Source organism: Brachyistius frenatus, unplaced genomic scaffold, assembly GCF_029030835.1.
Source record: "Brachyistius frenatus isolate BFR_SWC_R1_liver_20210118 unplaced genomic scaffold, ASM2903083v1 Contig_69, whole genome shotgun sequence".
NCBI lineage: Eukaryota > Metazoa > Chordata > Actinopteri > Embiotocidae > Brachyistius > Brachyistius frenatus.
In genome coordinates, this window is record NW_027210668.1 from 1,116,461 (window position 1) to 1,142,853 (window position 26,393).

General features: G+C 41.6%; 1 protein-coding gene across 9 annotated transcripts in view; it reads right to left on the reverse strand.

Moving 5' to 3' along the window:
- Window positions 1-26,393, reverse strand: part of cacna1g (calcium channel, voltage-dependent, T type, alpha 1G subunit) — a 289,223-nt gene that overhangs the window by 151,703 nt on the left and 111,127 nt on the right. For all 9 annotated transcript variants that reach the window (XM_069707505.1, XM_069707504.1, XM_069707506.1 and 6 more), the window contains exons 4-5: window positions 18,381-18,514; window positions 609-706 (exon numbers count right to left, since the gene is read on the reverse strand). In XM_069707505.1, coding sequence (XP_069563606.1) covers window positions 609-706; window positions 18,381-18,514 — 232 coding nt within the window. The remainder of the gene's footprint in view (window positions 1-608; window positions 707-18,380; window positions 18,515-26,393) is intronic.

Consider the following 26,393-nt stretch of genomic DNA (forward strand, 5'->3'; position numbering starts at 1 on the left):
GGATAAAGACGAGAGGGCCACAATCTCTATCCAAACAAGAATTGCTCATCAAACTTTGTGGTTCATTTTTAACAACACATTTGACATTTTTTTGCCATGGGAACAAGCTGGGTTGCTGCTAATCAGTGAGTACTCGTTTGAAAACGTTAATTTTGCCCGTCAATCATGCAAAAATAAAGGCGTAACAGTGAAGTAACAGTTTGGAAAGAAACCAAATGTTTGCAAGATTAGTAAATAGTTCTTGCTCCCCCAGATTTGGCTGCGTGGCATCACTCTGTTTGTGTGCAGCATGAACACTCGTTAAACCTATTGATCACCCCTCATATATCAAGACATAATAAAATCTGTGATTATATATTAAACATGTGGATTTGATGATTACATGTTATCTCTCCAAACTCCAAACAATGCCACCATCTATTCTTTCATAATGACACACAACGGCCAGCTCAAGAGTTGTCCACAGTGTCCTTTTCTGGCTTTAATTTCAAACCCAAGGGTGTGTATACGTCTTGAGCGGAAGCCAAAACTGTTGTGATTTCGAGGACAAAGCGTCCTGGGGTCCAGAATGTGGTTGGAGAGGTGAAGTGTAAGAAGTCTGCACTCACTTGGCACTCTGTTGATGGCTCTCAGTGGTCGCAGCACGCGAACCGTCCTCACCGCCGAAAAGCTGACGTTCTGCAGGTCGAGCGAGTACTCCAACATCCTGGAACATATGGAGAGAAAGGGGGAGAAAAAAAAACAAAAAACGTGTTAATACTGCAACCACAAACACACGGCTCATACAGCAGACCCCGTCTGATCCTCTGGGAATAGAAACACAGAAAATGCAAAGGCAATATATGTAGTCAATTTAGCGCCGCATGTATTACAGGCTCCCCGACTCGCACTGGGAAAGCAGTAATTAATCTTCTAATGTTCTGACGCACATTTACATTCTTGTCTTTAGAGATGACTGCTATGCATGTGTTCTGGCAAACAATGTGCTTTCATTCCAGCGAACGTTGGCCTGGAAGACCAAGAAGTTAGAGTAACCCCCCCCCCACACACACACACACACACACACACACACACTGTGTCTGTTTGTACTTGTCCATGGAGCGCAGCATGCACGCAATGTTTGTGCGCCTGACAAACACACGCTTATATTCACATGCACCCTCGCACAATGAGGCTTCAAAGGAGCGAGTGGCATATGTGCACCCCCCCCCCCTTCACCCCACACCCCCTCTTTGAAAAGTCAAGAGCGGGTGAATCACTCGTCATTGAGCGGAGGATGTGGCATAACGGTGCATAAAAGAGCATCATCGGAGCAGTCGGCCTCGTAACCTTGAGACGGCGCGCTCTCTGAAGCGCCTCTCTGCAGAGCCTCTTCCAGACTGTGATGGGAGGTTAAGAAGGACAGCTCTTAAAGGAGACAGCCTGAAACAAAGTTTTTCTTGTTTCTCAACCGGTGTTTATCGCCGTCCCTTCTCGCGCTCGCTCGCTCTGCTTACAGTACCGTGTGCGGCGAGCAGATGCCGAGCACATGTGCAGCTGGAAAGGAGCGTGCAGATGAAGGAATTCCCTCCTCGCACCGACTCCAAGTCTGTCTGCCGGACAAAACTCGCAACACATGTCGGACAGTGGACGTGGGCGTGAGTGTGCGTGCATCACCTTAAGTGCAAGAAACCCCCTTAATGAAGCAATGGATGCTCTGCTTTAACACATTAAAGTGTCCCAGTACGCGCCTTTTCTGGGTTGTTACGCCAGAGCGGTGCTAAAAAGAGAATACACACACACACACACACACACACACACACACACACACACACACACACACACACACACACACACACACACACACACACACACACACACACACACACACACACACACACACACACACACTGTATGTCCAAGCACGCCCAGAGCCGACAGATGGCTCGCAGGCCGGAGAGAGAAGCTAAATGGGTAAACAGTTAGCAAAACAGCACAGAGATGCCGTCCCACCACCATCAGAGAGACGGGAGGTTAACAGCGTCCTCCCTCACTTCACATCAGCAGCTGTGATGTTCTGGAACTTTCAGGTTTCCTTTATTATTCCTCCTGTGAAACTGGTGGTGTAATGTACAACATGGGTCAAAAGGAGCTTCTTCAAGCCCGGGAAAATTACTCTTAGGTCATCTCAGTTTCTGCTTGGAGACAGGAAGCGCTTAAAGGGGAGATCTGTAAAATGTTTTTTTCAAAAAGTTAAAAAAAAATGGAGTAAACATTTCCATAGGTGTGTGTAGAAATATTTTTGTTTTGTCGGAGACGCCTATGTTTTGTTTTACAGAGATATCTACTTAGCGTGTCTCGTAATATCACTTTGTTCCATAAGAATGAATGAAACTATAAACACAATGATGGCAGAACTACACCTTTAACAGAATAATGACTATTGAGTTGCATTATGGGAAATGTAGGACCTAGGTTTCTGTCAACTGTAAACTGATGTTCTTTAGTAAACGTTAAATTTGTAACATTTTCTAATGCTTCATCGATTAAAGGATTTTGATTCGTTATGAAAAAATGCTTTATAATGAAAATAATTGCTTTTTATGACCTAATTCAATGACTAAAACAATTTTTTTTTAAGGCAGTCAGATATTTGAAGAAGAGATTGAGAGTGGGGATGTTATCAGAGTCTGAGGAAGGCAGCTCTCAACTCTCTAGCACCAGCCCCACACAAAAGGCAGCAGGTGTAGATGAGAGCAAAGCAGCTACACAGGTTGATGTAAAATGACTTAAAAAAAAAAAATCCTCTGCTGGTTGTCTGTTTATCACATCTGTGCTGCGGGACTATTTCCTTTTTCATCTATCTGAAGCTGTAGTTCCACATATCATCCTCCATGCCGCTATAAACAGTTTTGACAGGAATAATACAGCAGTTCCAGACATCATGCAGTGCCATCAGGGAGGCATCTGATCGGCCCCAAATTCCTTCTGCAGCGTGACAATGACTCCAAGCGACAAGAAGAAGATGCCGCAGATGGTGCGGCTCCCCACAGAGCCCAACATCTCGGAGTCAGTCTGCGATCACGAAGAGACAGAGGACACCGAGGCGAAATCTACAGACAAACAGCGAGTCGTTCAAGACAATGAAGAGCAGATACGTGCTGTTTTAAAGGCGAAGGATGGTTAGACCACAGACTGTATATAAAAGTGGACGTAACTTCCGGGTCGGAAAAATGAAGCCGACGCAGAAGTGCCTTAAGCTGCAATACCACCGAGCGCCACTAGAGGTCGGCTTCAAAAAGTCTCCGACTCCATAGACTCCCATTCAACCAGTCTCATAAAATTCTCAGTCAATTATATTTTTCCACAAGTTTTTTTTTTCGGTGTTTTCGCTGGTTGCTACTTGGGTTAAACTAACTATTAATTCGCCACTATCCCCTTTTTTTTTTTTTTTTCCATTTTTTATGAATCTATGAACAAACAACAACAACAAAAATCACGGCATTATTTTTGAAAGCATCATTTTACTTCTTGTGTCTAAAATGATGGAACCAGACTTTACTTCAGTCAATAGCGATTAGTTAGGTCACAATAACAGACGCATCCAAACAGAGAATGTCTTAAATGAACAGAATGTCAGACTGAAAAATGAAGTGAAAGTAAAAGAGCAATAGCCTCTGATTAGGAGGGTACAACAGATGGAGAATATATAACAAATCCACCATGATTACAATGTTGAGTAAGTCCCTACGGGATATTGTATGGTATCATTATCAGGATACCAATGGTAAAACCTATGTTTGAGTGCTGCAGACAGGCTATAAATCCCCAAAGCAATAGAATACAAATATTAGGGTAATTTTTTGTCAGACAGAGTTACATAAACAAACTTAAAAGCGAATGATGAATGATGCCTGTTGAAAAATAGTCCATGCAAAAACAAAAAAAACACTTGCTGACCCTGATGAGAGCCAGATGAAGTTCGGTGCGCTCAGTGAAAACTGACCCATCCCCCCCCCCCCCACCAATCTGGACGGAGAAACAGCTGAGGAGAAATGGACTGTATCAAACAAACGATTGGAAAACGACAGGAAGTCGTGCGCTGGGTTCGTCAGAGTCCGTGCCAGCGTCGATGATGCCGGTGCGAGGAGGGAAAAGGGTGAACGGGGGAAGGAGGACGCGAGAAAGAAATGAGAAGCAGGAGAGAGGACTGGGGGAGGCCCCGACCTTGGAGGGAGGTTTGCGTGGGGAGAATTCCCAAACTGAAGCAGACCTTCGTGGAGTGTGTGTGTGTGTGTGGGGGGGGGGGGGAGCGAGGACGAAAAACAGTCTCACATCTTGTCTTACACGCTCAGATGTGATACTCCGTCCTGATACGGAGAGATCCTCAAGGACAAACTCGCAGAACGACGTAATGAGATTCATGTAAGTCTTGCATTAAAAAGCACCCCAATGACACAGGGCGCACACACACACACACACACGCACACACACACACACACACACACACACACACACACACACACACACACACACACACACACACACACACACACACACACACACACACACACTTCTGGGCATGCAGACAGCTTGTTTCTTAGTTTGTCCTCTCTTATCGCAGACGCTGAACGTGTGTTTGTGCCTACACAGCCAGGCGCATGAAGGATGGTACACATACAAGTTTCCAGCCACACCTTCTCCAAAACAAAGGCGACAGTAGCTTCAAACAGACACTTAGACATAATGCCACCCAGAAAGACCTATAATAGGAAAAGTGCGCGCGGCAGCTCGGGAATGCGCGACACTGAGGGATGTTCCACCCGTCCTGTCCTCACCTAACCGCCATCTGTCTGCCAGTCTGTCCATCTTCTGTCCGTCTCTGTCGCTGCGGCCGTCTGTCTTCTTCAACCTACTGCACCGCGACGGTGTTAAACAGCCACAAGTCCTACACCTGACATCCGTCCAGAGTAGATGATGGTCCAAATGGCTAGATCAGGCTGGAATAAACAGTAAATGAACCTCCCCACTTCATAATGTTTCATCATTACCGTGGCTGGGTTTTCATCCGAGTATCTTTAAACGAACCATGACGCTTAGACGGAGAAAAGGCTGAATGTAATTGACACATTTTGATGGAGTCTCCTCTGTTTTCACCCTCGATTTGAGGCCGGCGACTTTTTTTTTTTTTATCAGTGGAGAAATTCCCTGATAAATAAGGCTGGAAGTACACTCGCTGCATAACTGATACGATCAGGCTGGGGCGTTCTCTATTTCTCTTTTAGTGGAAACTAAAAGCTAGAAGAACAGGACACATTGGACGTACTGCTAATGCTGAAGCCGCTGTTGGTTTGCTGGATGTGTACAGCAGGCCACTTGCTCCCACAATAGCCCCCTCAACTTAAAATCTAAATAATTGTTAATTTTACCACGTGCCCTTCAGTGGATATATATAACTACACAAAATAACCCTGATGACTTTGTCTTTTAACTATGTAGGTCTGGTACATCGTCTGGGGTCTGGGTTGTGTTCAGCTATCGCATAAACCTGCTTCCAACAAATGGAAAGCTAAAAAATACACTCTCCAAATATGAACAGCTATTTCCCACAACAGTTGGTGGAGAACACAAGAGCTAAATTTAAAAAAACAAAAAACAGTGAATACTGTTGTATGTTTGCCAGGTGACCAATAACAACAGGTTCGCTAACATATTAGCCATTTCCACTTTAGACTTAAGTTTTATAATTTGTCCACTGTATGATTGGGAGCTTGTTACGGAGTTCTGTTACAGATAAAATAAAATAATGACAGAACGGAAAAAAAAACAGTGCATTAGGTGAGATGTGTTTAGTCGAGCGTTGCATAAAGACAGGAACAGCTACTGATATCTTAACTTAGACAAAACAAAGACAAATACTAAACTAAAAATAGAATTGTATCTTGTACAAATACAAGCTTTTAATTTACTTTTCACCAAATCAAAGTCACATACTATTTTCATGAAACAACATTGTAATTTAAACTGAAGGATCTGCTGTCTCAAAACCTAATATTCATTTCAGGTTATTTTGCCTCATCTGAATTTTTTTGTTTTTTTTAAATAGTAAATAATAATTAATGTTCAGTGAATTCCTGTTTTCAGCCACAGCCAATAGACTGTTTTATTGATTTAGCCATACATGTGATTATGCCATGAGAGAATGACTGTGCCATTAGATTATAGCATATACTGCTTTACCACCACACTCCTCCATCATATTCTTTCCTGCCTTTTACATATTATGGAGCACCCAGTCATCTGTCCTCTCCTCTGATATTCCTTTAGTCACATATTGTTTGCTTTGTATTCGCCTCCACTTCAGTGACAGGCGAGCTGTCACACTAGATGTTCCTCAGCAAATGAGTTATGAGTGATGGATAGCTCTTTGTGTGTGTGTGTGTGTGTGTGTGTGTGTGTGTGTGTGTGTGTGTGTGTGTGTGTGTGTGTGTGTGTGTGTGTGTGTGTGTGTGTGTGTGTGTGTGTGTGTGTGTGTGTGTGTGCGTGTGCGTAAACAGTGTTGAAGTGGAAGTGAATACGTGCACCAGAGAGGCAGCCCCTCCTAACCCTGACAACAAAAACAAAACAGAACAATATTTGCCACGCAGGCCGCCGGGTGGACGAGTTAATGGTGTCTGTTGATATTAAAGTCAGTGCATGCAGCATCATCGGGCAGACGCAGAGAGAGGAAAAACTACAGAGAACAGACAGATGGAGCGTTTTCATGCTGAATCAGATTGAAACCCTTTCATCAGTAACACTTTCGGCCATCAACCCACTCTGCTGCTTATCGCACCCAAATGTTCACTGACTATCTCTCCACAGACATGGTTGACGAATGAATATCTCTATTTCTAAGATTCTGTGAGGGAATTTTTTTCTTTCTCTTACCCTCCAGGAACAGGTCAGGGATCTCCCTGCAAAACTGCATTAGGACGGGTATTAAAGGTGCTGCTGGTGGGCAATTCACAGCTAATCCAAATCAGAAATGTAACTTTTTCACCACACTGGCTCTAGGGATGGGTTACAATGTTCAAATATGTGAGTAATTAAAATACAACAATAATAATAATAATAATAATATCAATAACTGTTTTTGTATAGCACGTTTTATACAAGAAATGCAGCTTAAAGTGCTTTACAGCAAGAACATTTCTGCAGTTTCTCACAGATGTAAATGAACATTTAAAAATATAGATGACAAATTCAATGCATAAAATTAAATGCAAGAAGTAGAGTTGAAATATAAGATAAAGCAAAATGCATTTTAAAGGTACAGAATTTCAAGAGGCGAGTTAGTTCAAGGTTATTATATGAGAATATTTTCTTCCTTATTTTACCCTGTTTTATTCCGGCACATGTTTATAAAGCGTTACTCCCTTCCAAAGGTGGCGGTGACGCACCTTAAAGCTGTCTGCCAACCACCATCAAAACAAAATGAGGAGAAGAAGAACGCGTTGCTATTAGGCTCTGGAGTTTGTCCAGTAAAACAGTGTTGGGCTGTGAGATTAGACGCCACAATGCGAACATGCAAAGACTTAAGCCGTCAAAACGTTCAGTGTGGAACTCCTTCACAAACAAATGAAGATGAGGTGCGGTCAAATTCCGCAGGTGGAGCTAGCAGATCATGAGTCTACTGCAGCTACTGTATACAGTCATTAGAGTGCAGCAGTAAGCAAGGGTCCATCCACTGATCATCAATGACCATCAATGACCAGACGAAGTGAGTTTGATGTTGGACGTGCAGAGAAAGAACTGCCTTCTTGTAAAAGATTAAAATAAATACATGCTTCCCTTCATCTTTTGTCCAAGATGATGGTGTTAATAGTTGGATGGCATTTGTTGAGTCCGAGTTTACAGCATAAGTGAGTCTCTCATTCTCTTTATGTAAGTGTGTGTGTGTGTGTGTGTGTGTGTGTGTGTGTGTGTGTGTGTGTGTGTGTGTGTGTGTGTGTGTGTGTGTGTGTGTGTGTGTGTGTGTGTGTGTGTGTGTGTACGTGTGTGTGCGGGGTAGGTTGGTTAATAGTTCAGAGCAAAATATCTAATAGTATTTTTGCTGGGATTGCACATCCCTAATGATCACAACTTTTTTTTTTCTGCAGAAGGTTTAATTAACAATGAGTTGGGGCTCATTCCAAAACAGATATAAATAAGAGACAGCATGAATTTAATCATATATATAACAGAAATAATATAATTAACATTACAACAACCACCATTTCAAGAATATCATGATTTTGCAATTAAATCAACAGAAATGGTTGCAAAATGTGACAGTCACTGTGTCTGTCCTGCATATTAAATAGTTCATTTCAAATTCACTGTTTCCAGGTCAAATAAAAATAATAATAATAAAAAAATCAATCTTAACAAACCAATTTTCTTGTGACTTTATTAACGCCTAAGGGATTTTCTCTCTGTTATCAAAAAATTATAAGCAAACTGCAAAGCTTTGGTATCCTGCTGACACCCTGGCCAGTTGTTAATCAATCAAGAATGTATTATTTAGACTGAGCGAACATGAACATGCCGTCAGAATGAAATATCTAGATTATGATATGGAACAACGTTTTGCTGAGCATTATACATGCAGATCTTGAACCATCAGAAGAAATGACTGCTTAGAAAAAACTGCTGCAGAGTAGAAGCTAATGGATTTTTGATTTTAATGCCTTAATATATCCAGGTTGGAAAAAGCTAATATATTTGAGCCTCTGAATAAACAACTGTCATAATTGATTCATTCATAATTAAGTGAGATTTATTTTTACTGCGATAACATTTTTGAACATATATTTGGCAAAATGTGATTTTGAGCAGAAATCCACTGATTTTCTACATCAAAGTCTGCTTTCAGATCTCAGAGAAGACTGCAGCAGATGTAAAAGAAATAAGTAAAAATGTATAAAGACGTTTGTGCCATGAGAAGGAACAGCGTGAAGTCCGAAATGTCACAAGTGATGTCACCTGCAACGGTGTGGGTTGGAAAGTCTGAATGAAAATGAAAACAACGTGAGCGTGCGGTGCGGCAAGCTGCTTCAGGCTACCTTACCTAATGTTTTAGGAGTATATTGCTAAACTGTGGATTCATTTAAATATTGACTATTGCATGTCAACCATAGTGTAAGTGACAACAAATTGGAGCAAACAAACTTTTACTAGTTGTCTGAAACCATTAAACGTATCCTTCCACTAACCATAATAAGTTTACACCATTTTGAGGATGTTACCCGACAGCAAAACATCCACTGAGTCTGAATCAAGCATGGCAGAAATGTATTGAATCCTTCTAAATTATAGAATAAAACATTAAAATCAGTAAAGAAAAAAAGAAATAGCGTAAAAATAACATGCCGATTATATCGTGATTCGTGCTATTACCTATATATAATCAACAAAACGTGTAAACGTGGCACACTCTTCGGTCAGTGAAACACTTTTTCATTCTCCTTTACTTTCTTAAAGTTGCAGAGGCCAATTAGTGGCTTCAACTCGGAGCCTCAAAACACATAAATCCACCATGACAATGTCAGTAAATTGCAAAAGTTACACTTTAGGTTTTTGATCCTTTCACTGACACAATAACACAGTAACAAGCCAGGGCTTCGTTTCCACTGGAACTGAAACCCCCAGTTTGATTCACTGGTGTCTGATTATCCAGTTGCCAAAATCCAGAGAAAAGAAAAGGAGTCTGAGAATGATAAATAAAGTATTACAGCGAGCTCACATCTATTAAAATTTATAGGAGAAGGTGCTTGGTTGACTTTTTCCTCCCCTCAGGTTTTACCTCCCGGGATGTCCTGTTTTCTGACTGGAGTTTTTTTCATATATTTTAATAGAACAGTGATCGGTTTGTCAACGGCCGTCATGAAGCTTTAAATTCGGGTTTTGGGCGTCTTGCTAGTTCGGCGCGGTTTGGAGCCAGAAGTGACCACATTTGGACAAGCTGGGGAGGAGCGAGCGGTGAACCTGACTTCATCTGTTTGGAAATTCAATGACATAACGTCCCGCACAGCGATAGCGGAAATCTGACTGCACCACAGTCATGTCAATCAAACAGACACGCCCCCAAAAACGCGCCTTTTTGAGGCCTAATTTCAAATTAATGACGGGATAACGAATAAGAGGGAGCGACTTTAGATAACAACACCGAGATAACTCGTGGAGAAATTTTATTGACTTCGAATTTGATGAGACTGGTTTAATGGGAGTCTATGGAGCCGGACAACAGGCCTATTTTCTAATTATTCTCAGATTGAACACAAGAAAACTAAGGAGAAAGATGGACGTTAGCTAACAACACTATAACACCTTATTGACATTGTATTTAATGAGAAAAATTTGAATGGGAGTCTATAGAGCCTGAAGCCTTTTGCAGCCAACCTCTTTCAGCCCTCGGTGGTCCAGACCCGGAAACTACGTCCACTTTTATATGCAGTCAATGGTTTGGACACAGTGTTCACCCTCAGGGCACGTTGAGGCTTTCCTACCAACGTCTAATGAATGCGGATTTTATTATAGCAACGCGGGGTGAATTAATAAAGGTTGCAGGAAGCCCTTCTCCATTACAGTACTGTTATATTAGTTAATATTACAGCAGACTTGCATGCAAATGTATCCTTGTGAAGCTTTGAAATATCTCAATTTAACCCTTTTTTAAAATCTTTTTTCTTTCCTATCTCTATCTCTATCTCTCCAGCACCCCCCCCCCACACTCCCACCCCCTCTAACTGATAAACTATGGCTGATCTGCTGACCTACTTGTAGTAAGGAAATAATTTAGCTAATGGAGAGGAACACAGGTGGATAAGGACACCCAGGACATGGAAATACAGCAGTCCAATGCTGACTGGGGGTGGAGGGAGGGTGGAGAGGGGGGGGGGTTCCACTGCTCCTGATGGTGGACAGTTTGTTTAATGGCCATCATTGTTCATGGATGCTGTATCCTTGTCCGTGTCCTCTCTCTCTCTCTCTCTTACCTGGATTGCAACATCACTCGCCCCTACTTTAACACTATGACTCTCTCTCTCTCTGACACACACTGATTTTACAATAATGGAATAGTTTAACATTCAGATAACCTCATTTGTTTTTTGTTGGAGAGTTAGATGTGAAAAATTGATTTGTTTTTGTTGTGATAAGGACTGAGCTGGAGTCAGGATGCACTTAGCTGAGCTCGGAGACAGGAGGACACGGCTTCTTTAGCCTGGCTCTGTTCAAAGTAATGTGTCCACCAACACCTCCAACGCTCGTTCATTAATGTTGTGTTTCTGGGTTTCTTTAACCTGTAAACTAATGGAAATGTAGGCCTATAGATGGTGGTTTGTGACTTTAGGGAAACTGTCGGGTGTAAGATTCTCATTCATCCAGCTCATAGTTAATCTAAATGTTCCAGAGACAACTGGACGTCCTTAAAATGCTTGAAGATGTTTCACCGCTCATCTGAAAGGCTTCTTCAGTTCTAACCGGCTGGAGGACGAGTCGCGGGCTTTAACATTTTCCGGGGGTTGTCAGCACCTTGAATGTCATTGAGGTCACGTGTTAGACCCAGCTAGCCGTGTTGTGAGTCATTTAGGGTTGTTTAGGGTCACAATAGTCCTGGAGTGAACGCATGTCATCCTGCTCCCGGTGTAAACAGAGGACACGACTAATCACCAGGATATATTGGACAGACGAAAGCCCCCTCCCCACTAACGGTACGAGCTTGACTCGACTCACTTTGCTTTGGTTTTCCAATGTGCGTGGATGGTATCTGGTACCATTTTTAATACCACCTCGGTTGGGGCTTCAAGCGAACTGAAAGGATACTAAAAGGTGACGTGAAAAGACTGCAGACCAGAAGCTTCCAGGAGCAGTTTGTTCCAGGCAAATACATGTTTCTGCATATATTTGGAAGTTTTCCACCCAGTAAGTGTTTAATGAAGCTAGTCCAACTCTTTTCCCTCACCGATGTGTGTTCCTGCAAGCCCCAACCGCTAACAAGGAACAGGAAGCATGTTCAGAGCAAAGCTTTCCCCCGAGGTGTTGTGTTCACTCAACTGAAGTCCCAAGAATTATTATTAGCAAATTTCTATCTGTGGGATGTTCTATTGTTAAACAAGGCAGTTTTATTGAGGTGATTTTGAAAATGACGTCTTGGCGGTTTCATGCTGCATCCCTGTCGAAACAGTCACCTTGCGGGGGTACTAGAAAACAAAATCCAGAGAAGTACCTGATACCAAAAGCGAGTAAAGTCGAGTTGAGTAGACTCAGTATCATCAGTGGAGATGCAGCTTCAGGCAATATTGGTGAGAATGTTTGTTATTACTCAGATAAAGATGCGGATTATTGTTGAGGCAGCTGGGAGTTAGTGAATGTGCCGCCTCAGCTGAGCAGGTCCACCTCTCATCTGAACTGCACTGTAACTTAACTTAAATCCACCGTAATCGAAACGCTTCACTCAGCCTGCAGATCTGTACTTAATGCAGAAGACATGAGATTTATGTGGATTGTTTTATCTCATTTTCTGAAGAAAGCAAACAAATGTGTTTAAATCGTCGTTGTTTTTTTAAACTGTGTAATTAAGGATAAAATAAAGGGGAATTCCATTTTTTTCAGTGTCCCCTCTCTTCCACTCTGCCTCGTTTTCTCTCCTTGATTTTTTTTTCTGTCAACTTCTGCCTCTCCCTCTGCCTTCCTCACTTGGTTTCCTTCTTCCTTTCCTGTAGACATCTTTCGCCACCTGTTTCTGTCTCCCCTGACTTTTCTTCTCCATCCTCACACTCTCACCTCCTTCCTCTGCCTCCCTCAGTGCACTGGAGCTGATCCAAAGTGTCATCAATAAATCATAAAGAGAAGAAAGGAGACAACGCTCAGGTTCAGGTTCTTGGTTTCTTTCTCACCCTCTTGTGTCTGACTCAATCTCGGGTCTGAAATTCGAGAGGATGCGCTAAATATTTAAAGTCGGTTAAAGGTGCTAAGCTGGCATTTTAAATAACAATGTGTGACAAAATACAAATCAACTCAATAGTGATACCTTTATATAAGTACTGCAAAGGATTACGTCCATGTTAAAAATGGTGAGTAAAGACTTTGTGCCAGAATCTTTTCAAATTGACTGGAAGGTTACTCTTTCTGTAAAAGTTTTGCTTCCTTTCCTCTCTGGAGAGGACAAACAGTTTGATTGATTTGTATCCCTCTTTACTTTAAACATCCACTTTGAGGAACTTTAAAAGCTCCCTTAAAAAAAAACAGACACAGTCCAGCAGATGTTCCATATTTTTAACTGAGAAGCACAAAGAACAGCAACATCTTGTCAGCTCCTTAAATCTATGAATTCACTGATTTCAAAATATTCCTTTCAACTGTGCCTGTACTATTAAGCAATAATTAGTGAGCAATTATATTACAACGTGGAGTTTGGAACTCCCAAAGAGGCTGAGAGAGAAATCTGAAAGATAAATAAATGTTATGTGATTCTGTTTTGTTTTTTTTGGACCTTTATTTGATTGTAGGGACCCCATGACTTCCTCTGATGCTAATACAGCTAATGGATGGAATTTTTTGTTTTACAGTGAAATCTCTCATCCACGAAATTACTATTATTGATGTTCATGTTCCTTCCAAGCTTGGCGCCATCATATATTCAAATTTTTCATTTCATAAAAAAAATATCCTCCAAAACTAAAAACATTCTTCTCAAGCACCAGTTGTGTTTTATCTCATGTACATGCTAGCAAATATTGGTGTGAACATGTTTTCCATTTATTAGATAAAAACACTCTTGATTTCCTTCGTTACCACACAAAAGTCAAAATTTCACAGGTGCAAAAACAACAAAGAGTTGACAGGTAAGCAGCTCATTTTGGGAAAAAACGTCAAAGATCTACTATCAAACATGAGGGCGTCACTCCGGACGGAAGTTAGATTACAGGAGGGACATCTGGTTGACAGAAATCACGACAAAGCGTGAAATAGACAGCAAAACTTGAGATAGCCACGCTTTGCGCTGTTCAGGCGTGAAAGTTACACATTTTCCTGTTGTGGACCAAAATGGAACCGACTGCATGCTTGCATCCTGTGATTTACAGGAAAATGAAACTTTTAGCAAAAACACGCGGTTGGGGTTACTAACTAAGCACATCCTGCAGGGCAATCTGTGACTAATACCAATAAGCCACCCCTCCTGCCTCCTAATACCACCCAAAAATGTCCTTTGTACTTGGTCTTAAGACCTCTGTTGCAGGACCTTGGTCATATGATCCCGCATCACAAGACATTTACATGCGTGTACGCCGTTGACAGACCAAAGCGTGGCTGTCTCACGTTTTGCTGCAGTTGGCCGGCGTGTTTACGTCACGCTTTTCCACGATACTGGTTTGAATTGTTAATGTGATGGAGGTGAGAAATTATTGATTAATCTACGGGTACTTGATGAAGGAAGTTAAATAAATAAAAATAAAAAAAATCACATTTCTTCAAACTGACCCGTACAACCAATATCAGTATTTTCATCCCTCCTCCAACACCAGACCAGATTAAATATTGACTCCAATGAAACAATCGACCTGACTGCCTCCGCCTCTCTCTGTCAGTCTATTGCCCTTCCTCCTGTCACCTCCTCGGTTCTCCTTTCTGTCTCTCTGCGGGAGGAATCACAGCCCCAGAGAGAGTGTAAAGTCGGATTGATGTGCTATGGCTAGAATAGCCTCTCTGCTACAGTAAGTGCTGCTGCACTCTGCTACTTAGACTCCCTCAACTATCGATTGGGGCTCTACTGCACCAATCGATAAGTAAATTCATAAATAAACAAAAACAATCTCATAAGATGTCATTTAAAACACGGCAGAGTCTCGCAATGGAGGTTAGTTTACTTGGTAACAATCACATCATTCTGATGCAAATAAACACTTCTGCGTTTCAACTAAATGGAGTGTTTTTATTGGGTCTTGATAAGAACTAATGAATCTGTTTCATTTGGCCTTAGTTCAAAACGCTGTCTGGTCTAATTAGAAAATCTTGAGATAAATGGAAGTGTATTAGTGGAGATAACTGTTGTGATTTAATATCTCCTGTCACATTATATTTGTATTATGCTGTCAAATACTGACCTCATGGTACAATTAAAATAGTTATTTGAGGTTCCACATTTATGCACAGACACAGAGCCGCTACATCAGATAACAAACTCGGCTACGAAGCAATCAAACCGCTAGATTCAGATTTGTCTTGTCTCTGTAGTTTAATCTATTATTTCTATTGATTATAATGACATTTTTACTCATCAAAATAATTAATAAGATGAGATCTGGAACATGGCAACAGGACCAAAACAAATGGATGTAAAAGGCTGAAAACAGCTAAATTAGGTAAACCACTTTATTTGAAGATAAAAGAGAGCACGTCTGAAATAATTACGACTACTACTAGTTTCTCGTTGCTCAGGAAAACTGTGCACACGCACAGAAGCAAAAAGTGGACGCCAGCTTTGAGCGAAATGCTGATATCAGCATGCTAAAATGCTCCCAATGATAACGCAGGTTCAACGCACAGCATGTTCACCATCTTAACATGATAACGTTCGCTAACTATAAGGGCAATCCGACCTCCATCCAGGCCAACAGTCCACCAACCAATACATTACAAAGTCGTATGTGTTTTTCCGCGGCCAATACTACACCTCTCCACCAACTTTCAGGAAAATTGGGCAAGTACTTTATATCTTATGACAGAAAGACAAACGAATAAACTCTTTAAACCAGGGCCTCTACGGTCACCCATACAGTGACACAAAACTGAACTCTGTGAAAGTATTTCCAGTGAAGCAATTTGCCAAACAGCTTCCGTTATTGAATGTTTGTGAAATTAAAAAGACATTCATTAAGTGCGAGTTTTCACGCACCAGCGAATAAACTAATGTGAACTTTTTTTTCTGGTTTAAGTCGAAAACTCCTAAAACCGGTTTTCTCTTTATCATGCGAATGCAGCACGACATCCATCCTGCACTCCCTCCAATCGTTCACAGGCTAGAAAACTCTCCCCCTGCACATCTCCGTCTCCTCCTGCATCCTCCACCTGCCCCGTGCAGCCGTCCCTCCATCGTTCCCTCCTGACGGAGCGGTGATTAGGAGCAGAGAGTTCAGACCTGCTGAAAAAGCAGCTTAGCAGTAATTATCGTCTCGGAAAGAAACAAACAGTTCATCAGAGCCTTCCTCTGCAGACCTAACCACTGTTGCCAGGATATATCAAACGCTCGACAGTCAGCCGTTACCTAGGTTACCATTGTCCCCCCCCCCCCCCCCCCGCCCCCATGTCTGGGGGCTCTCCGTCCGGATGAGATTATTTTTTTTGTTGTTGTTCACAAATAGTATAACCCATGAAAACACCAACACACGTGAAGGTATAAACACCACCTACACTGTGATGTAAGCCAACACACATGCAGACTCAGTCGATACATACAGAGAAATATATCTTGTTCTCTGCCACGTTTCTTTTTGTGATCGGACATTTTTCTCAGTTATTACAGAGCAAAGAGTGACGGGAAAATATCGAAGGGAAGTAAGGATGCGATGAAGATGAATCATCTTCATTGGTGGAATGTAATTAAGTGCACTAACTCAAGTACTGTTTTTCTGTACTGCGGTTTTTCCATTTCATACATAATACTTCTACTGCAGCAGACTTCTAAGTGAAATGTTGTACCTTCCACTCCATTGCATTTATTTCTCAAAGTTACTAGTTACTTTTCAAAATAAGAAATTTGCATGAAAAACATTTAGAAATATGTTTTTTTTTTTCACATTAAATACAAAAGTTTATTGATTTTCAATGCATTTTTTACCATTTGAACAAATGTTTAATTTATACAATATTTAACAAAAGAATTCCCCCAAAAATAGCATCAAACACGTATTATACTTGTTGCTGTGGCTTCAGCTCCTTTTATTGACCTTCTAATCCCTCAGTAGATGAGATCCTAAATATCAGACTGTGAGATTTTTCCCATCAACTTCCTTCTGGTGCTCTGGCATTGGATCGATTGCTCCCTGACTCAGGATGACCAATGGGGAAGCAGTTTCAAGCATCTGTAATCCTAAAAGTTATCCACTCAGGTGTATGATGCAGGTAGAAAAGAGAGCAATAGTAAAGTGAATGTGGGCTGAGGGAGACGCTCAGGGTCCAAGACGGATTTTCAACTGTGGAAAAGAGTCTCTCACTGCAGACCAATGAGACTCTGATCTCTCTGAGTTTGTGTTGATATACCGGGTTGTTTTTTTACAGCAAAGAAAGAGCCAAGTGTGTTATCTCTGCTGCTGAAGGACAATATAATGCACATGCATTGACTGGCATGGTCACACACACACACACACACACACACACACACACACACACACACACACACACACACACACACACACACACACACACACACACACACACACACACACACACACACACACACACACACACACACACACACACACACACACACACACACGGAAATGTGCCCTGTTCCCACTGATAGACAACAGAAGCTGTGGCAGAAGGATGGCATTAAAAAGCAGCGGGGGATGCAGTGTGATGAAAATGTCAGACCGAAAGCAGCAGGCTATGTTCTGTAACATGTTTAATCAAATTATGATGTGTGTGCGCATCGCTGTGTGTGTTTGTTTGTCAGGGAGTTTGCATGCCCAGTGTATGTGACTGTATATAATCTGCCTGTTGGTAGGCGTGCATCTGCATGAATGTTAGTGTATAAACGATGTATGTGACGTCTGCATGCCGGGGCCATAAAGTATGTGGATTTCTGCATTGAGCGTAATGTGCAATAATGTTCAGAAAAAAAAATGCATTTAATCTGGAAATACATTAAAGTTACAGAGGAGAAGCTTGTAAGTGCAGAACAGGTTTTAAGTAAAAAAACTAAATATTTTGCATGACTCATTTTAAAATCTGGTCTCACACTCTTCATCATTTTGACAAAGCACTGAGCACTTCAGAATTTAAGGGAGTACTTGTTAACAACAGGACATTTAGGAGAAAGTTGTATAATGACAAATCTGGTGGAGCCCACGGGGGAAGTAGCCTGGTGTTATTTAAAAGTCTTGCTTAAAAAATAGTTTTATCCAGCTTGTCAGCCTCGAGTGACACAAGAACATTTAGACCATCTATCGTCCTTTATAGATTCTGTCCATGAATCTGTCGCTGCACCCTCAGACCCTGACTTTCTGCCCACATTTGTTGCACGTGATTGAACTGCTTCGTGTGCCAGCCTCCAGTGTTTATGAGCGGTTCTGCCTGGCCACCTGTGTGTTTGTGTTTGTGTTTGTGTTTGTGTTTGTGTTTGTGTTTGTGTTTGCGTGCGCGATTGTGTAACTCACCCAGCCAACACTATGAAGAAGTCCAAGCGGTTCCACGTGTCTCCAAGGTAACACTTCTTCCCAAAAATCCCCATAGCCACCATCTTGAGCACCATCTCAATGGCAAAGAACGCGAAGATGAAGTGATCGAAGTTCTGCATTGACACAGACAAACACAATAGCATGAATATTATAACATAAACAAACAGAGGCTGTGAGATTGCTGTTGACAATATGCTATAAAGCAAGTTATGTGGGATGGAGGGAATCGTTTAACTTGATCATCTTTGCAACACAAAGAAATGGAATGAGTCGGCTATAATGAATCATAAGTTTGGTTATGCAAGAATTTGACCACAATGCAGTCGGCTACCCATGTATGGCTGGACTTCTTGCTACTACATTACAAATCTGAAGCCATGCCAGCAGCAATGTGAGGCTACCACAGCATGCTACAAGCTCACAGTGACAATGCTAAACGGCTGTGGTGTTGCATGGTGGTGTTATAGCACGTTAGCATGCTAACACTTACATTTGCTATTTTGCCAAGTTTCAATTTCATTGTTCTGACGGCGCCAAATGAAACATCAAGCAATTAGCATCGATCAGCCTCCATGTCGAGTTTTCAGACACAACCACAAATGTTAACCTCATAGTGGCGCAAGAGGCTAAAATAAACCAGAAGATACATCAGAAAACCATGAATGTGTTTATAAAATGTTTGTTCCAATTCATTTACAACGTAGTAACTGTTTGGGATATTTTAGTGGGAAGGAGATAACTGAGCCTCTGGTGGTGCGAGACGTAAGCAGGTTTCATTTTGTGGAGAACATGAATGTCTGCAGGAACATTGAAGGTAATCCACACAACAGTGACTGGGACACTTCAGTCTTTACCGTAGTCTGCATATGAAAATGGATGAAGTCTCCAGGTCTGAAAAGTGAAGCCAATGTGGACGTACCTTAAAGTGCAATACCACTGAGTGTAATACGACTAACGGCTGGTTCCAAAAACCTGTGACTAATAAGCTTCCATTCAAAAAGAGTCAGATTCGCTCATGAATTCAAAGTCAATCATTTTTTTCCCCATGCATCATGATGATTTCATGAGCTAAAAGTCACTCATTCTGATCAGTGTTCTGATTCTCCGTCTGAAAATACAATAAAAATGTAATTAATTAGCTATTAGGCCTCAATGAGCGGTATGTTTGGGGGGTGTGATTGGTCTGCTTGAAATGCCTGGAGTGCACAGTGTCCTCTGGTTCTGTCAGATCCACCCTTCACTCCTCTCTATCTTGTCCAAATACGGTCACTTCTGGCAAAAAAAAAAAAAAAAAAAAAAACTAACAAGATGGCGATTGACTGACATACCAGACCTGAGGCTTTAAAACAACAGCACACAAAGCAATGGGTAACATCACAGTGGGTTACCGCTTGGTCTGAACCCAAGTGCTGGACTGACCAATCGCCAATAGTTCAACTGTCAAATATTGTAGCTAAAAACTATAATCTGCTATTTAAAATATGTGACATGTACCAAATGACAAGAAAATAAAATCAACTTTGTTGACTAGGATGTCAATGTGGCCATACTGTATGTGGACTGTACATGATCTAATATATAATATATATATATAATATTTACATATTCATGTAATCACATCTGAACCACAGTTATGACAACTGAAAAGAACATTTGCATTTCTTTTTTGCTGCTTCATGTTATATTACTGGCCGCCATCCTCACCAGACCCAGGCTCCATTATTAGTCATACAATATATTTGATGATTAAAAATACCCCACTGAGACCCTTTTGACAGCAATGTGATATTTTATTAATTCCTGCAGAGAGATCTTCTTTTCTCTTTGCCCTTTTGTCGGGAGGTCACAAACCCGGGGATGGGGAAAGAGATAACAGCCTTCTCACAGTTTTAAAAGATCTGCTCGTTTGCTCAAGGACACTTCAGTAAACCAGATGCTTCATGTCCACAAGCGACCTCACGCCTCACGATGGTTTTGCCACCTTTCTGTCTCTAAGGAAACTCAAGTTAAAAATGGCTTCCAATCCAAAGTATATAATGAAACAACCAGGGACAAACCACTCATTGCACTAATCAGTATTCCTTCCCTCATTACTGTCTGTCTGGCGGTGAGTCTGACTGAGCATCAGCGCTCCGAATCATTATTCAACTGGACTGGAGACAATAACAAGGGCACAAATTGGAACCGGAGTTGGAATACAAAATAAAAGAAGATAATCTCAATTCTTTAAATATGAAAATCAATACGTAAATTAATAAAAAGCCGAAATGGAGAACCTGGAGATTAGGAGGGAAACAAATGCAGCTCAAAGTAAAAAAGAAAAATTCTGGAAGGAGATCAAAGCACAGGACACCCACTGGTTGATGAGTCATCCTGACATGAACAGAAAAATTTATAAATATATAAAATCCTGTTAGCTTAAGTAAAAGCTAGCTCTAAAGCAAGCTTGAAAGTTCACTGGTTCACTTGAAAGTTCACTGGAAGTAAAATGTAGAAGTTCACATGGGAACGTACAACTCAAAAAATTCTTGTCCCGTCCCGGCTTTCGAGAGCGTTCGTATAGTCTGCTGGAAAAAGCCCAACAGATTCTGCTCAACACTTGAGGTTGCACTGTTATTTCCAGGGCTTAAAAGCTACCAGACAGAGGTTAACTACCTAATACTGACCGTACATCGCTCCAGATGTTTCACACACCACTCAGTAAGAGGCAGAGGAGCCTCAGAGCAGATTGTTCAGTAACACATAAGTCTCCCAAAAGACAAAAAAAACCATCGTGTTCAGTATTTTAATCTAAATTGAATCTGAACTGTCTAAATGCTGGGAACAACTATTCTATGCAAAGCCTGACACCTGATACTCATGCACACAATACGACATTGTCGCGGTGCACTTCTTTTCAGTATGAAACCTTTTCATAAACACATGTAATATTCTGGCCTAAGTTTAAAGTGGAAATGAATCACTGAACAATATGACTGTGGTTTGTTTGATTTTTATTTTAGGTGAGATTTTACACGACAGTCCAACTTAATATTAACTTAAATTTGCAAGAAAACCAGGTAGGATTTCTGCTTACTGGCCAGAAGGGCGCATTGATGTGAAAACAAGCTAAGAGATGACATTCACAGGAACGGTTCGTCTCCGTTGTTCGCCTGTATCTATGCTCCACATGTACAATTATTCTGTTGGCATTTTGCTGTACGTGTCAATTTGAAAACTCTTCCGTGCAGCGTTGCTCACAGCTTCAGTTTCCTTCACTGTGATTGTCACCTGGAAACCCTGTTCACATTAACGTTTGCACGGCCACTCCGAAGGGCGGACCGAACAGCAGCTCGTGCGCGGTGATGTTAAAGTCGAGCATTTGTCTTGAAATGTAGTTGTTAGAGTAGTTGCAGCGATGGTAGAGTTTCTTACACACAGCCCATAGAGATGCTGTGTTTTAACTCATTAGGCCCACTACTAAGACCCACCGGTGGTCACTGGTACAGTTGCAAGGATATGATGCTTCACTGGCACAAATATGTCTGACTTGAGGTGACATAATACCGTGCAGCAACAACGATAGCGTAACTTTATTGCATGTCAGAGATTGCACTGATAAAATCTTGGTCTCAGACTGCTGAATGCTGCGAGGTGCAAAAGGGCATTATATGTGTGGGTGTTTCTGTGTTCGGCAAATGGGAACTTTACTGTAAACCACATCAACCTACAAAAAAATTGCACCTGTGACAGCTGGAGTTTGTCGTTGGACAGACACTTATATTTGCTCTGATTTTGTAGCTTAACTGCAGGTGGTACCCACACATATGTAAAATAGGGCGTGAATGGTTTCTGTCTGCCAATAAAAGGGCTGGATATCATGTTAGTAGTCAACTCTTCAAAAAATGCTTTTCACGTTGTACCATGCTTGACAGACTCCAGAGCACCAACAGTCGGTGGGAAAAATAAGTCCAACTATTGACAGATGTTCAAGTCCAACATCCATGACAGAGAGAGAAGGAGCGTTGTATGGAATCCAGAAGAGCAGAGTTGTTTACCGCCACGCTGAGCATTAAATGACTGCATTGCTTTCCTCCTCCAGTACCAGTGCCATCCGTCTATCTCTTGTCTCTTTTATTTTACAAAGGAGCTATTTCGCTTGTCACTGCTGGAGATGAATTACTTATCTATTTTGCATGAGCTTAAAGTCCGCATGCCTGCAGAGCCCAAAATATGACAAACACCTTTTTAAAACCTCAGGGAACAAATATCATATATCAATATCTGTACATAGATATATCAGTATCTATATATAGATATTGCTCTATATTATCTATCTGTATCATAAATCCAACCGGTCGAGGCAGATCGTGTCCACCTCTGAGCCTGCTCCTGTTAAAAGGCAGTTTTTCCTTCCCTCTGTTGGAGGTTTTTACCCCTTAAAGGGCAGTTTTTTTCTTCCTAGCTTACGTGGGAATTGTTGAACTGTTGGGTTCTATCTACCTATAATTGATATTAAATATCATATGTAATGTTAATAATTATCATACATATACAGTATATATATATATATAAAAAATTTCCCCTCGGGGATTAATAAAGTATATACCACCACCACCACCATATAATGCAGAAGAACAAGCCTTCAGGGACTTTATAAATTGACATTAAGCGGATGTCAACTGGCTCCAGCTACCTTTGTGCATGAACAGGAACACACACACATGCACACTTACAAATACACGCGCTTTCTCTCTAGATACAGCCGGGACTTTGAATTCATCAAAGTCAACAGGACATGCTGGCCTGAGGCGTCCCCACTGGAGCAGCACGTGGTAACACAGGCTCTGTAATCAGGATATCGATTCCCCCAAACTCGCATCACAGATCAGTGGAGCGTAAAGAAAACACCTTCCATGATCCTGATGAACACAGATTAGATGTGATGTCCAAACATACAGCAAAAGCTGTGCGGATGCCACATCAGTCACAGGCCGGGATGCAGGTCTCTGAGGTCCAATATCAAGCTGAGTATTTACTAAGAAGAAAACGTGTGTGCCGCTCGGTGTGTGTTTTGTCACTATGCTTCAGTGGCTGTAAGTCCAACTGGAGACCAGGGAAGCCACACACACACACACACACACACACACACACACACACACACACACACACACACACACACACACACACACACACACACACACACACACACACACACACACACACACACACACACACACACACGCCTGCCTCCGAGGGAATAGCCACCACTGACCTGTGCTGAACGGCTCACTGATCCACCCTCCCCTGCATCTCTCCTCTTGAAGAAACTTGCAGATAGACAGAATATCTCAACTTTGCTGGAAATTATCTGCAAACTTTTTGGGAGATATGTCCAAGGAGTAATGAGATTTTCACATTATGAGCAAACAAAACTAAAAAGTTAATTATGTTATAATCCCAGTTCAGACAAGCTTCACTAAATAGGGTTTATTTCAGTGTGACAGCCCCACAAGTGTGAAATGGGGCAACAAATGAGAGCGAGCGGGAGAAACTTGCGGTGTGTCAATTCAATCTAAAACGCTCCGGATGTGCAGAAACACGACTAAAGCAAAAGTAAGTGTGGAATCAGATAACAAAAACGAGTGGTGATGCTATATTCTTTGTCGGAGTGAAAGCATTTAACGGGTGTATCGTAACTTAAAAACTGTTTAAAGCCGCCAGCTTTTCATTCAGGTTTTGCCTGTGTTGCTGTTGCTTATTGCGTTCGTACAGTGTTTTTTCTCTGCATCTCCCAGAGACCATTTGTCAATGAAAGAGTGTTGGCTGTACTGTAAAGCCTTTTGATTTTGTGTAGGTGGCAGGTAACGCTCCTCATCCTTCTATATTTTGTTCAAACAAACCACAGTTGCTGCTGCCAGATATAGAAAAGCCTTCACTTCCTGTGCACCAGACGAGCCCTAGAAAGACTTAACACACACCGACTGTTTAGAACGGCGATGGTAAGAGCTTCATACCATAAACTATGGAATTAATCACTATTAGGTAACAATTAATTAACAAAATGTAATCATATTACACATATCCAAATGTGGCCGCAAGGCACATAATTGTGAACATGTACATGTATTTTGCCCATGAGAAACATTTTGAACATTTTCATGGTGTCATGTGTGAAGTCCATGTAGATTCCTATGTGGGAACTTTTCCACATATTTTCCTGATGTTATCATACATGTCCCATGTGGAAAACATGTGATCAAATGTGTCCCATGTGGAAAACACGTGATCAAATGTGTCCCGTGTGGAAAACGTGATCAAATGTGTCCCATGTGGAAAACGTGATCAAATGTGTCCCGTGTGGAAAACGTGATCAAATGTGTCCCATGTGGAAAACGTGATCAAATGTGCCCCGTGTGGAAAACGTGATCAAATGTGTCCCATGTGGAAAACGTGATCAAATGTGTCCCATGTGGAAAACGTGATCAAATGTGCCCCGTGTGGAAAACGTGATCAAATGTGCCCCGTGTGGAAAACGTGATCAAATGTGTCCCATGTGGAAAACGTGATCAAATGTGTCCCATGTGGAAAACGTGATCAAAATGTGTCCCATGTGGAAAACGTGATCAAATGTGCCCCGTGTGGAAAACTTGATCAAATGTGTCCCATGTGGAAAACACGTGATCAAATGTGTCCCATGTGGAAAACGTGATCAAATGTGTCCTGTGTGGTAAACCTGTGATCAAATGTGTCCCCTGTGGAAAACATGTGATCAAATGTGTCCCGTGTGGAAAACGTGATCAAATGTGTCCCGTGTGGAAAACGTGATCAAATGTGTCCCGTGTGGTAAACAGGTGATCAAATGTGTCCCATGTGGAAAGCATGTGATCAAATGTGTCCCGTGTGGAAAACGTGATCAAATGTGTCCCATGTGGAAAACATGTAATCAAATGTGTCCCATGTGGAAAACTTGATCAAATGTGTCCCATGTGGAAAACACGTGATCAAATGTGTCCCATGTGGAAAACGTGATCAAATGTGTCCCGTGTGGTAAACAGGTGATCAAATGTGTCCCATGTGGAAAGCATGTGATCAAATGTGTCCCGTGTGGAAAACGTGATCAAATGTGTCCCATGTGGAAAACATGTAATCAAATGTGTCCCGTGTGGTAAACATGTGATTAAATGTGTCCCATGTGGAAAACGTGATCAAATGTGTCCCGTGTGGTAAACAGGTGATCAAATGTGTCCCGTGTGGTAAACAGGTGATCAAATGTGTCCCATGTGGAAAGCATGTGATCAAATGTGTCCCATGTGGAAAGCATGTGATCAAATGTGTCCCATGTGGAAAGCATGTGATCAAATGTGTCCCATGTGGAAAACAGTGTTTTTTCTGTTAGGTTGCACATTTGCACATTTTATAACAGTGTGACAGCGTGTCTGTTATCTGTAGCAGAGACTGCTTTTTGCATCCCCCAATGCGATGCTTTGCCTTTGACGTGACAATAGCAGGACATAAATCCAATTTAGGCCTCAAACTGTGACTTCAGTAAGCATCCTAGAAAGCTGTTTAATGAAGACTAACACTGGAAACAGGAGGCCAGAGTCACTGGCAGCAGTTATCCTGTCCACACTGTGCATGCATTTTGCTTTTACTGAGTTTTATGTTGCCGTTGTGCCGGTAAACAAACATTAATCCATTTCTCCCTGAAGTCTCTTGATGTTGACGGTGCAGCGCAACACAATTGTAATTGTCCCCGCTGCAAATCTTTTTCTTTGGCCCCTCATCTCGTCTCGAACACCTCCCACACACGACATATCACAAATGATAAGGAGTAAAGTCATGAGACAAACAAATTGGCATTTCCCAGCATACCTTCTTCCTTCTTAACATTTGACAATAAAGTGACTAAGTGTCACTAAGTGATTAAATAGGTCTCAGTGATTGGTAGAAAGAAGAATGAACTTAAATAAAAGATGCAGGTTTGGAAAATTTGAATAAAGAGAAATACAC